We start from the raw sequence: 14,219 nt of genomic DNA, 5'->3' as shown, positions 1-14,219 counted from the left end.
TTTATTTGTTTATCTTTATATTCTACCTGCTTCTAAGTTCCTCCTTTTGTACTCCTTGCACTTCATGTTCCAAAGGCAAGGATGCTGCTGTAGTAAATCAAAAGCACTTAATTTTGGCTGGGTATATTTCTTGTATTAGCTTTGATAACATGCATTTATCATGTATCAGGTAAGAAAAATGTTCTGGTGGAGTAGGACCACATAAACAACAAATAGATATGACTGCGTGAGTGCTGCTTCCTGTCAACACGGATATAGGTGCCATGGCGAGCTTAGCGCACAATGTACAGTACTTTCCACCTCTGCGTGAAGATGGACACTGCCCCACTAAATGAAATTAGAACCGTCGTGAATCGCGCGGTGTGTATGGTGCAACATGAGGCTCAGTGTGGACAGGCCTTCATGCTGCGCTGGGCAAATTCCGTGGGGTCCGGCTCACTCCGCACTGGTTGGAGGTTTGAATATAAAATACCAGGCCGTGGTATATGCATTAGTATGAGCATACACCATCTCTCATACCACAGGACGACTGGGCTTTAGGCTGCATATTCCAGCCTCAAGTTTGGGAATCGGGCAGTAGGGTTGAATGAGATGTTGTAGTGCTCGATGCAAGCGACGTGGGCAGAGTCAATGGTCTCCAGTCAAGGCCCGGTTCACCACTCACGAATTGGCTACTCGGGTGCAACTGAGTCAACAGAAACTTCTTGTCAGCAATTGCTTACTTTGAATATAACAGTCAACTGCAGGTTTCAAATCAGAATTATTAAATAGGAATGGATGCTATGAGGAGATTGTATGAAGGAGTGATTGTGGCGACAGCACTGTACGGGGCAGAAACATGGAACATAAGAGAGGAAGAGAGAAAGAGTTTGAATGGGTTTGAGATGAAATGTCTGAGAACTATGATAGGGGTTACTAGACTAGATATAGTGAGATAAGAGGAGGTGAGGAGGAGAACAGGGGTGGAAAGGTAGTTGGGAGATAGGGTTGATGAAAGAGTATTGGGATGGTTTGGACACATGGAAAGAAAGAGTGAAGAAAGATTAGTAAAAGAGGTGTGGAAGGCAGAGGTGGAAGGAGTGAACATAAGGGGTTGACCTAGGATGAGATGGATGGATGGGGTAAAAGGGGCATTGGGAAAGAGGGGAATGTCTGTTGAGGAAGGACAGGAGAGGACAGAAGATAGGGGTGAATGGAGAATGGTTGTATATGGATGATGCTGTGATGCATGAGGGGGAGTAGGTGGGGGATGGGGGTGAGGGAGTATGTATGAGAAATAAATTGATGTAGCCCGAAGGGATTTCTCCCTGTCTTCTCCTTTTCTGCATGAGGGGATGGAGAAGGGGGGTTGCTGAATTAATGAAGCAGCTTTGCTGTGGATGTGCTGTATCTTGCGACACTGCTTCTGATCCAGGGCAGTGGACAAGATGCAGGGATGACCTGTCATCCAGGAGGTGGTAAGATAAGAGGGTTGAGGGGAATGGAGTATGTAGGGGATGAAATGGGTGGGAGTGGTTTCTATGCCTTTGTCTTTTGGCTATCTCCCATGTAAGGGGGAAAAAGCCTTTGGTATATGTATGTATGTATATAATTACAAACATTCTACCATAGCTAGCTCGGCTGGCACAAGTATCCAGCCCGCTGGGTACTGACTGACTTGGTGAATCAAGACTTGATTCTCTTCAGTGAACCACTCATAAAAACTTAAGTCACTAAAAAGAATTGAGTTTCCCATCACTATAACTGAGCAAGCAGGCGAGAGCGATGCTGAACCTGCACAAAATGGTTACTGGGAATACAAGCATGTTCATATCCGGAGACGAGGTTTGAAAGTGGAAGGTTCCACTATATATTTTCCAAACACTACCTGTTATATTGTAGCAAAAATAATAAATCTTGACAATGTATAATAAGCTGTGTTTAAAAAGTCAAGAACTGTGTTTAAAAAGTCAAGAACTCAAGGATAAATTAATAGCTTCATATGATATAACAATATTTAATCTGTTCATTTACATTCCTGAATATTCCATGGTGCAGAAAACAGTCAATGTAGTTATATTAATTTTGGTTTATATCAATATCAATAACTTTATCATTATCAATTTATCATTATGGTCTGTTCATTTTTACCCGGAAGAGAATTGATAAAGATGAAAATTTCATTAGCCATTGGAGTGGCAACATTCTTGAGGTGTACACATTAACATGAAAAATTTAGGGAATGATGTTAATTAATATTCATTGGCTTAAGTTTCAAAGACTAGAAAACTGCAGCTCCACAGTGGTGCTAGCAGAATTGAGCCCTGCCATAGATCTCTATGGGAAGAAACTTTGCACTCTTATGTGTTGTATTAGTATAGGACTATTTCTATGCCACCAGCTGAAGTGGTAGGATGGGAGCAGTTGCTGGTTGTCAGATCTCCAAATGTAAAAAATTGAAAGAAATACAATTGATGTTGATACAGACCTTTGGCCCTGTCTGGAGACCAAATATCAACCCCTTAGGGCTGGACCTCCAGATGAAGTGAGGGAATCAACAGGTTTTGAAAATGGACAGTAGGGAGGCTATTCTCTCCACTGTTCATCTTCCAAGACCACCACAAACAAGTACCTGTCATTGGTTCCTTGGAAATGATGAAAAATTATAACTCATGAAATCTTTTAATTACAAATTAGTTATTCAGCAGTATTTTAGTCATTAAAAATTCACCGGTTGAAATAAATTATAATTTGTTCTCTTGGCCATGTAGCTGTTACAATAACCAGGATCCTCCCCTGTACACTGTTGTCATAGTAGTTGTGTTTTTCATCTCTTAATAGTGACAATATACTCATGAGAAAGGATCAAGGTAATTATCCACATGCAGTGAGTTGTTGAATTGGTGGAACTTGCAGGAGAACTGGTTCCAATAGTAAATCCATTACTTTTTATCCCCATTCAACAAATATAGCCAAGAGACTCCCCCCATGCTCTCTGCTCAACAACCAATCAGCAGGTCAGAGCTCTGTCAATCAGTTCCATAAAGTAATCACTGTGCTCTGAACGACCATCATGAATGTAACTCTGGTACATAATGGTTAAGTACATATTCTCTATAGTCCACCCATATCAATTGCTCACTTGCACAACAAACTCACAAGAGTTTGACAAATACTGTGGATGCTTTTGTACAGGAGAATGTTATGTGGAATGTGGTGAATTTATATTAACTAGAAATATGAGTTGTCAAAATTAAATGGGATGAATATGGTACAAGGAGTGGTTTTCTCTGTGACTTGCCACTGTTGATTATTTTTGTACAATTTGTACTCCCATAACACAACTTGGTATGCAACACCTATGTCATAAGATGTGTTATAGGTGACTTAAGAACACCCTATAAAGTAGTGAGGAATTAAAAACACACTATAAAATGGCGAAGATTCAAGAACACACTATAAAATGGCAAAGATTTTAGAACACACTATAAAATGGTAACTTACATCTTAAGCCACCCCTCAAAAGAGAGTACCCTTTTCCATTTTCCACCATTTATCACCCTTCTAAGGATGTATCTACCTAAAATAGCACAAGACAGAACCATACATGATTCAAAATGAGGTATGATAATTGGAGAATAAGACAGTACCCCACAAACATAGCTCCCTGTATAGTAAATATAATTAAGTAAATACATGCATAGCTCGAAGCCTATATATTACAACTTGGTAAAATATATCCACTCTCAATGAAAGCCAGATGGCTACTAATCAAACTATTGCAAGAGGCTGTGCATTGCAATACACGAATTGAGCTTTGTAGTAGATGGACCTTAACAATTATCCAGGTTCAATAAGCACTGCTTCACCAAACATCTACAATCATAAAATGAGTATCAAAGTCTAGCAAACTTATTCTTTAAAATTTCATACTGTACAGAAAACAGAGTATATTTCCTAACAACCTCTAACTTTAGTTTCTTGCTAAAATAGAATGGAAATACCACATGGCAAAGAACTGTAGTCAAAATCACAAATGACAAGTCTTCCCATACTTAATGAATTTTTTCCTATTACTCTAGCTGTTGCCTGGCAGCCCTATTCATCTCCCTAGCACCTACTTGATAGTAAAAAGCTTACTGTCTCTCTCAATTAAATATGAAACTGTGGCCTCAATTTTCACAGACTAGAAACCAGGAAAAATATGAGAAGCATAAAGAAAAAAGAAAAAGTGGGTGAGAGTGGATTTACCTTTGACTTTGACTACCTCCCTTGTAAGGGGGAAAAAGCCCTTGGTATATGTATATATGTATAAAGGAAAAAGATGAGACACAAAACATAATATAATGGAGGCAAAAAGGAGAGCAGATGTAAAATAGGGAAGGAGTATGACAGAAATTTGAAAGCAATAAAAAGGTGTTTTGGAAGGAAATTAAGAGAGGAAGGGGAGATGAGTCAAATAGAGAAGAAAAGGTAAAAAGTGCAGATAGACAGATCTTAATGGAAGAGGAAATGGTAAGGAGAAGATGGGCATAGAATTTTAGAGAGATGTTGAATGTCAAGGAGGATAGGAAGGGATTGGTGGTAGCAGTGGGAGGCCCTAAAAAAATTATGGTGATGAGAGAGGAAAATGGAGGAAAAAATAAGAAAAGATGAGATGCAAGTAGTTCTGAAAATAATGAGAGCAGGCAACACACCTGGGTTAGATGGGTGTCATGTGGGGTGTCTGAAGAAGGGAGGTACAGTAATAGTAGAATGGTTAGTGAGGTTGTTTAATGTATCTCTGAGGGAGGGTAGCCAAAGGATTGGAGGAGTTCCTTTATAGTTCTGCTTTACAAAGAAAAAGAGGACAAATGTGAGTGTATTAGTTTCAGAGGGATCAGTTTGTTGAGTGTAGTTGGGAAGGTTTATGGGAGTGTTTTGAGAGGATTTGGAGAGGAACAGAGGAACAGTGTGGGTTTAGGAAAGGTAGGAGTTGCATGGATCAGAGTTTTGTGGTAAGGGTTTAGCATGAGGTAAGGATGTTTTTTGGGCTTTTATAGATTGGAAAAGACTTATGGTAGGGTAGACAGGAAGGTACTGTGGGAGGTTTTGCAGATATATGGTATAGAGGGAAAGCTCTCAAGGGCAGTTAAGAGTTTGAGAGTAGTGGAGCCTGTGTTAGAATGGGAAAAGGAGAGAGTGAGTGGTTTTAGGTTAAGGTGGGACTGCATCAGGGATGTGTCATGTCACCATGGGTGTTCAATGTGTACATGAATGGGGTGGTGTGGGATGTAAAGGCAAGGGTAATGGGCAGGGGATAGGAGAGTCTTAAAAAAAATTGAGAAAAATGGGAGGTGAGCTAGTTGTTTGCTGACATTACTGCACTTGTGATAGCATCAGAGGTGGGATTAAGGAAGTTAGTGATGGAGTTTGGGAAGGTATGCAATAGGAGAAAGTTGAAGGTAAATCAGGATAAAAGTAAGGTGATGAGATTAACAAGGGGAGAGGATGGCAATGAGCTGGAAGTAAGTCTTAAAAGAGAGAGGCTGGAGGAACTGGATAGATTTAGGTATTTTGGGTTGCATGTGGCAGGAACGGGAGGAGTGGATGTGGAGGTAAATTGTTGATTGAGAGAAGCAAATAAATACTTTGGGGGACTAAAAAGTGTCATAAGATATAGGCCTCTGGGAATGGATGTCAAGAGATTGTATGAAGAGGTGACTGTGCTAATGGCATTGTAGGGGGCGGCAAAAACTTGTTATTTAAAAGAAGTAGATAGGAAAAGTTTGAATGTATTTGAGATGAAGTGTCTGAGAAGTATGATAGGGGTTACTAGGTTGGACAGAGTGAGAGATGAGGAGGTGAGGAGAGTAGGAGCGGAAAAGGAGATGGCAAATAGGGCTGATGAAAGAGTATAGGGATGGTTTGGACACATGGAAAAATGAGTAAAGAGAGGTTAGTAAAGCAGGTGTGTGGGGCAGAGGTGGAGGGAGTGAATTTGAAGGAATGACCAAGGATGAGATGTATGAGATAGAGGAAAGGGGGCAGTGAGCAAGACGGGAATGTCTGTTGAGCAAGGAGGGGAGAGGGCAAGAGATAAGGATGAGTGGAGAGTGGCTGTGTATAGATGATGCTGTTATGCAAGGGAGGGGCAGGGGATGGGGAGGTAGGGGGGTGCTTATGTGTGAAAGATATTTTGACATAGCAGATGTACTGTCTTTTGCTGCATTGCTTCTAACCCAAGGCAGTGGGTGGGATACAGGGATGACCTGTCATCCATGAAGAGCTAAGATGAGAAGTAGGAAAGGGTAGTGGATAGGAGTGGAATTGTTGGGAGTGGGTACATGCCTTTGACTTCGCTACCTCCCTTATAAGGGGGAAAAAGCTCTTGGTATATAGATAAAAAAACTGCAGCCTTTGAGCAAGAGGGGAATGATTGCTGAACAAAAGAGAAGGCAGGGGATAGGGGTGGGTGGAGAATGGCTGTGTATGGATGACACTTTGACGCAGCCAGAAGAAATTTCTCCCCATCTCCTCTATTTCCCACATGAGGGGATGGAGAGGGAAGGTTGCCAATTAGGTGAAGCAGCTTTACTATGGATGTACTGTGTCTTGTTGCACTGCTTCTGATGCAGGCAGAAGGCATGAGACAGGGATGACCCTTCATCCACGAGAGGGTAGCAAGGGTGATGGATGGAAGTGGAATAGGTGGGAATGGAATGGGTGGGAGTGGGTGCATGCCTTTGACTTGGCTACCTCCCTTTTAAGGGAGAAGAAGCCTTTGATATATAAACACAGAAAACTGGAGACCCACATGGACATATTGTTCCTTTAGTGCTCCCATAGATCTCTCTATGAAGAAATTTGGATGGTTGTTTGTGTTATACTAGCATGGGACACTTTCTGCCACCAGCTTACAGTAATAGGAGGAAGAGAACAGTTACCAGTTGAGTACTTCATGTGAAAAAATACATATAAAATACAACTGAAATTGGACAGAGACCTTAGGCCCAGCCCAGATACTGAATGTCAACCTTTCAGGACCACACTACCAAATGGAGGTTAGGGTGTTGATAGGTTTTGAAGAGGGATAGCAGGTAGATAATCCTCTCTGGTGTTCATTTTGCAGGCCCATCCTTGCAGATTCTCATCACTGGTCTGAGCCTACCTCAATTACCCATGATGGTCCTGCAAGACCATCAGCAGAAATCATCTCCCTGCTAAGTCTTCAAAGCCGGTCAACATCACCTCCATCGGAAGCTGCAGCCCCAATGGGTTTGATACTCAATTTCTTGACTAAGTCATATATCTCTTTCTCTATTTACCTCAAATATTTTCTATCTATGAAAACAGCTGACAACTGGGGATTGTTCTGCTCTTCCTGCTGCTATAAACTGGTAACACAGAAACAGTCCAACATTAATACAACACAGACAACAATACAATACTTCTTCCCAAGGATCTATGTGAAGGCCCAAGGACTTGTCAATCACTGTGGGTTTCCAGTCTATGAAACTTGAGGCAACAGTGATTATATTATATTGGATGACAATTCCTTTTATTCTTACTGCTACCAGGCTGTTAATTCATCTCTGAAATGACTGCTACAAAAACTTGCCAAAGAGAAATTTGAAATCTCATAATGGTAGAAGTTCAGTAAATCCACACTCAGAGCTGTCCTGTGGACTACATTTCCAAAACTTTAATTTTCAATATACACATCATAGCAGGGGCTTTCCCTACATGGTTACAAAATTTGTCAACATTCATCACTGCACAATCCCTGGAACATCACTTACTCTCCATTCTGCAAGCAGACACACGAGCTTGCACTGTTGCACCACAAAGTGCACATATTTGAACATCTGGTACAGACTTGTACATTATTCAGTAATAGTACTTCATACTATCACATGGAACTTTCTGCTACCTAAAGGTCCTCCACTATATCATGTGATGAAGACCCATCTTCCTCCTCTTTTACTTTTTCAGATTGTGGATGATGTATGCTGTATATACAATTTGTCTTCTTCATAGCACTACTGAACAGCCGAGTTGATTTAATAGCTACTCCTGTTTTCTTGAATTCCATGTAACGTTCAACAAAAAATCTGTTAGTCTCATGGACATATGGGTGTTGAAGATAATCTTCTAACTGCAAGAGATAAAGATGAACATAATTAATATACTTTTATGATGTAATCCTTTTCAGTCAATTGGAATAAAATTGTTGTATTGAAGTCCACTCTAGCTTTTGCATCATAATACAACTACAGTCTGTTTAGCACACGCATTGAAAGGTATTCATTATGCAAGGTAAAATAACATGAAAAAACAAAGATACAGTATATATTCCTAAGGATAAAAACCCAAAGTGAATGACAAGCAGAGTAAGTTTAAGATAGTACAAAAGAGGAAAATATAGAAAACCTGTGATAAAAGGGGTAAACCAAAAGGAAAGATGTCACATATATGAAGCCCTCAAAATAGTATGTTTCAGAGTATGAAGTATAACAATTTATGGCTAAATTCTTTTGTAAAAAGTGTACCATATTTTGGGCATTAAGTTCATTTCCCACAACTGGTTACAGGAATAAAATCTTATCTTGGCACCTCCTGGATGACGGGTCATCCCTGCATCTTGTCCACTGCCCTGGGTCAGTAGCAGTGTCGCAAGACACAGCACATCCACAGCAAGGCAGCTTCATTAAATTGGCAACCACCCCTCTCCGTCCCCTTATGCAGAAAAGAAGATGGGGAGAAATCCCTTTGGGCTGTGTCAATTTACTTTTCATACAAACTCCCTCACCCTCCATCCCCCACCCCACTCCCCCTTATGCATCACAGCATGCCAAGGTGTCAGGTGCCAAGATAAGAGGGAGGGTAGAGGGGAGTGGAGTATGTAGGGGATGGAATGGGTGGGAGTGGTTTCTATGCCTTTGTTTTTTGGCTACCTCTCTTGTAAGGGGGAAAAAGCCTTTGGTATATGTATGTATGTATGGTTACAGGAATATATATACTGTCTAGAACTTCTGACAATTTGCAGTCTCCCCCAACTTTTATTCTTCCAATTATACTTGCTGTGGATGTGCTGTGTCTTGTGACACTGCTTCTGACCCAGGGCGGTGGGCAAGGTGCAGGGATGACCCGTCATCCAGGAGGTGCTCAGATGAGAGGGAGGATGGGAGGGGTGTGGAGTGTATTTAGGGATGAAATGGGTGGGAGTGTTTTTATGCCTTTCCCTTTTTGGCTACCTCCCTTGAAAGGGGGAAAAAGCCTTGGTATATGAATGAATGATACTTGCATCATCTGCATACATATTAGTGTAGTTTCTGGTACCATCCATCATGTCATTTACCCAGAACAAGGACATCACAAGTATTAGAACTGATCCTAGTGAGACTCCACTAATCACTGCACTCTATGCTGACATCTAACCCTCTACTACTGTTCTCATGTACTGATCTTTCAGAGAATCCTTTATCCATTCAAAGACCTTACCTCTAAGCATGTGGGACCATGTTTGTCACTGTTTTATACTAGTAGGAGGAAGGCAATTGCCAGTTGTTTATTTTTTTTTATGTGAGCAGGTGGAGGAAATACATTTAAAGTTAATAGAAAGAGAATTTTGGCCTAGTCCAGTGACCGTCACTCACTCAGGGCTGCACCTCCTGATGGAGGTGAGGGTACCGACATATTTTAAAGATGGTTAGCAGAGATGACATTCCTCTCTGAGTGTCATATAAAGACATGCAGAACAGAATAAAGAAACAGCCAATGAAATTTGATGAGGGTTTGGCTTGACTGTTTGTCATATAAATTATATTTACAAATTGAGGAACTTGGGAAGAAACATTACCTTCATCCACATACATGCAGAGAGTTCTCTCTCACACATCTTTATTTTGAAAGTCTTGGGTCGAAGATTAACAATAAAGTACATATCAGAGACACCAAAGTTTGCTCCATGTAGATGTCGCATGGCAACAAGGGAAATAAATTCTGCTGTTATGCCAGTTTCCTCTTGAACTTCACGTATAGCAGCTGTTTCAAGATCTTCCCCTGGAAAGGTGAGAATTTCTTTATCATGTTTTGTAGTACCATAAGACTATTCCTGTACTCTATGGTATCAAGTATCTATGTGGCATGTTGATACAAGATATTAAAGTAAGGATTGTGAGACAACTGGATTCATATAATGTGGTGTGGCATCTGCAATGGGAAAAATTAATTTCAGATTACATGTAGATAGAAACTCAATATAGTGAAACAATCTGAATTAAATGTTTACATGGAAAATATTATTGGGCTAAAATCATTTGACAAGCTGAATTAAAAAAGCTTTTGTGAATATAACTGACCAAGCTTCTGGTATTTGCATAAAACTTATGAAGAGGGATATAGGTTTCATATAAAATGGCATGAAATAGTGCCATACTCTTTAAGAACTAGCTTACTGTAAAAGTCCTAAAATATTTTTTTCCCCAGCTCACTTGATACCAATATTCTTCACAACAGTTACTAGTACAAATGCTGTATTCATCCAAATCAAACACATCATCTTCTAAGCTATTCCATAAGTACCAATAAGTCTGTTGCTGTTTCCATCTCCTTTGTATCTTTATGGAAAACTATGTTGACACCATTGAGATGAGATGTCAGGATGGAGGGCAGTGACTGACAGTCCCATAAAGGTTAGTTTTGGCAACAGTAATGTTCTGAGTTACATAAATGACATGATGGAAAGTACAACAAGCTACACTACCATGTTTTCAGGCAATGTAGAAATTATGAGAAAGAAAAAAGAAAGAATACAAACTGTTACAAGATTTATTACATACGAGGGTTGTTCCAAATGTAATGATGATTCTCTATTATGTCTGTCTCACACAACTACCTCTTGCATGTACCCATGATTGGTCCTTGTATAGTAGTAGTATGATAATAATGATGATAGTACGAGGGTCATTCCAAAAGTAATGCCTCCTATTTTTTAACTCAGAAAGTTGAAGAGCTATGAAGATGGGAGTGGCACCATTAAAACAAGTGACCTTTTGTGCTCCAGAATTTATTTTCCTATGTAGTCACCACCATTCTCAATGCACTTTTGCCAGCGATGAATGAGAGCCTTGATGCCTCGGTTGTAAAAGTCAGTGTCTGCTAAGGCGGTCCATTTTTTCATGGCTGCGATTACAGCGTTGTTGTCGGGGAAATGCTGCCCATGTAATGCGTCCTTCAGAGGTCCGAACAAGTGGAAGTCTGACAGTGCCAGGTCGGGACTATACAGTGGGTGAGACAGCACCGTCCAGCCGAACTTTGTCACACATTCTGTGGTCTTCAAACTTGTGTGTGGCCTGGCATTGTTGTGTTGCAAACAGAATGTTTCCCTTTTCTCTTGCCTTACATGGGCAATCCGGGCCTTCAGCTTGGTCAACATTTCAATGTAATGGTGAGAGTTGACAGTCGCCCCTGGTTCCAAGAAATCAAGGAGGATGACGACCTTCCTGTCCCAGAAGATGGTGCACATCACTTTACATGCAGATGTCTGCGTCTTGAACTTCTTTGCTGGGGAGTGTGAGTGGTGCCATTCCATCGACTGCCGTTTGGACTCTGGCTCGTAGTGGTAACACCACGTCTCGTCACCAGTGATGATGCAGTCCAAGAATCCATCACCTTCGGCTTTGTACCAATCCAACAAGTCTTGACAGACAACCCATTGGTGGTCCTTTTGGTCCTGTGTGAGCATTCATGGAACCCACCTAGCACACACTTTGCTGTATCCTAGGGATGACAACATCATTACCAGTGCACTGACACCCACATTCAACTCTACACACATTTCATTCACCGTTATCCGCCGATCAGTGCAGATGAGTTGAACGAGGCGCACTTTGTTTTCCAGGGTGGTGGCTATGCATGGGCGTCCGGATCACATTTTGTCACTCACATCTGTCGTCACTCTGAAATCAACAAACCCATCTCCTAACTATGCTGACATCAACTGCATCAGCTTCATAAATGTTCACCAGGCGCCGGTGAATGATGATTGGTTCAATTTTTTCTGCATGGAGGAATTTAATGATGCATCTCTGCTTCTAACACACGTCCATGACAGGGATTGCAACAGAGAGATGAAACTTTCAGGTCATGAGTGTATAAGTTCAGTCATCATAACGATGCAATTTGCAATCCCCTCCGATCCCTTCGGGAGGAATAAAAAAATAGGAGGCATTACTTTTGGAACAACCTTTGTATATATAAATATACCAAAGGCCCTTTCCCCCCTTACATAGGAGGTAACCAAAAACAAAGGCATAAAAACCACTCCCACCCATTTCATCCCTCACATACTCTACTCCCATCCACCTCCTTGCCGCCCGCTTATCTTGACACCTCTTGGATGACAGGTCATCCCTGGACCTCACCCAGTGCCCTGGGTCAGAAGCCATGTCCCAAGACACTGCACATCTACAGCATGGCTGCTTTATTAAATTGGCGACCCCCCCTCCCCATCCCCTCATGAAGAAAAAGAGATGACGGGGAGAAATCACTTCAGGCTGTGTCAATTTATTTTTCAAACATAGACCAACTTCCTCACCCCTCATACCCCACCCACTCACCCTCATGCATCACAGCATCATCCATACACAACCATTCTCCATTCACCCCTATCTTCTGTCTTCTCCCTTCCTTCCTCAACAGACATTCCCCTCTTTCCCAATACCCTTTACCCCATCCACCCATCTTATTCTTGGTCGACCCCTCATGTTCACTCCCTCTACCTCTGCCTTCCACACCTCTTTTACTAATCTTTATTCCCTCATTCTTTCCATGTGTCCAAACCATCCTAATATTCTTTCATCAACCCTATCTCCCAACTCTCTTTCCACCTGTGTTCTTCTCCTCACCTCCTTGTTTCTCACTCTATCCAGCCTCGTAATTCCTATCATACTTCTCAAGCAACTCATCTCAAGCACATTCAAACTCCTTCTCTCTTATCCATGTTTCTGCCCCATACAGTGCTGTTGGTACAATCACTCCTTCACATGATCTCTTACCATCCATTCCCAAATGTCTATTGCTCATAATACTTTTTAATCCCCTAAGGCATTTACTTGCTTCTCTCAATCTACATTCTACCTCCACCTCCACTCCTCCCTTTCCCACCACATTTGCACCCAAGTATCTAAAACTATCCACTTCCTCCAGTCTCTCTCCCTTAATACTCACTTCCAGTCTGCTGCCACTTTCTCCCCTTGTACATCTCATCACCTTACTTTTACCCACATTTATCTTCAACTTCCTTCTTTTGCACACCTTCCCAAACTCTGTCACTAACTTCCTCAATCCCTCCTCTGATCCTGCTACAAGTGCAGTGTCGTCAGCAAACAACAACTGGCTTATCTCCCACTTTTCTCCATTTTCTTTAACCATCTCCAATCCCCAACCCACTACCCTTGCATTTACCTCTTGCACCACCCCATCCATGTATAAATTGAACAGCCAAGGTGACATAACACATCCCTGATGAAGTCCCACCTTTACCTCAAACCACTCACTCTCTCCATTTCTAATCCTAACACAAGCTCTACTACTCTCATAAAAACTCTTGACTGCTCTTAAAAGCTTTCCTCCTATCCCATATATCTGCAATACCTCCCACAGTGCCTTCCTGTCTACCCTGTCATAAGCCTTTTCCAAATCCATAAAAGTCAAAAAAACATCCTTACCTTTTTCTAAAGCTTTCTCACATATTGGTCTTACCATAAAAATCTGATCATGCAACCACTACCTGTCCTAATCCCACACTGTTCCTCACCAATTACTCCCTCTCTTCACCTAATTCTCTCAATCAAGACCCTCATAAGCCTCCCCAACGACACTTAACAAGCTGATCCCTCTGAAACTACTACACTCACACTTACAAAGGATTACAAAAGCGGAGCATGGTAACAGGAGACCTTTTGGTCCATATCTAGGTCAGATGTGAAAAAAATCATAATAATGATAAATAAATTAATGAATAAAAACTATAATAATGTGAATAATATAATACATAAATAAATGCATAGGTATAGTTGAATAATAAACAAACAGGTAAATAGTAAATGATAATAGATGACAATCAAACAGACAAATGATAACAAAACAAAAACAAACAATATAAAATAAATGATAATTATTACAGCATCTTGCTTAGGTGTTTATCTAAGTGATTTTTAAAGCTTCGAAGTGAACTACATTGCACTGCCTCTGCA

The 14,219-nt window shown here is 41.0% G+C and overlaps 1 protein-coding gene across 3 annotated transcripts in view; it reads right to left on the bottom strand.

The window, feature by feature from the left end:
• Positions 1 to 1,980: 1,980 nt before the first annotated feature.
• The window catches only part of LOC143023567 (uncharacterized), a 48,284-nt gene continuing 36,045 nt past the window's right edge, over positions 1,981 to 14,219 (bottom strand). For all 3 annotated transcript variants that reach the window (XM_076182154.1, XM_076182153.1, XM_076182155.1), the window contains exons 7-8: positions 9,821 to 10,023; positions 1,981 to 8,116 (exon numbers count right to left, since the gene is read on the bottom strand). In XM_076182154.1, the coding sequence (XP_076038269.1) occupies positions 7,892 to 8,116; positions 9,821 to 10,023 (428 nt within the window). In that variant the 3' untranslated portion in view covers positions 1,981 to 7,891. The remainder of the gene's footprint in view (positions 8,117 to 9,820; positions 10,024 to 14,219) is intronic.

The sequence above is a fragment of the Oratosquilla oratoria genome, unplaced genomic scaffold, assembly GCF_046742065.1.
Source record: "Oratosquilla oratoria isolate Oo_2021 unplaced genomic scaffold, ASM4674206v1 SCAFFOLD51, whole genome shotgun sequence".
Lineage (NCBI taxonomy): Eukaryota > Metazoa > Arthropoda > Malacostraca > Stomatopoda > Squillidae > Oratosquilla > Oratosquilla oratoria.
The sequence above is the reverse complement of the archived record's forward strand: the minus strand, read 5'-3'. Positions and strand labels throughout refer to the sequence as shown.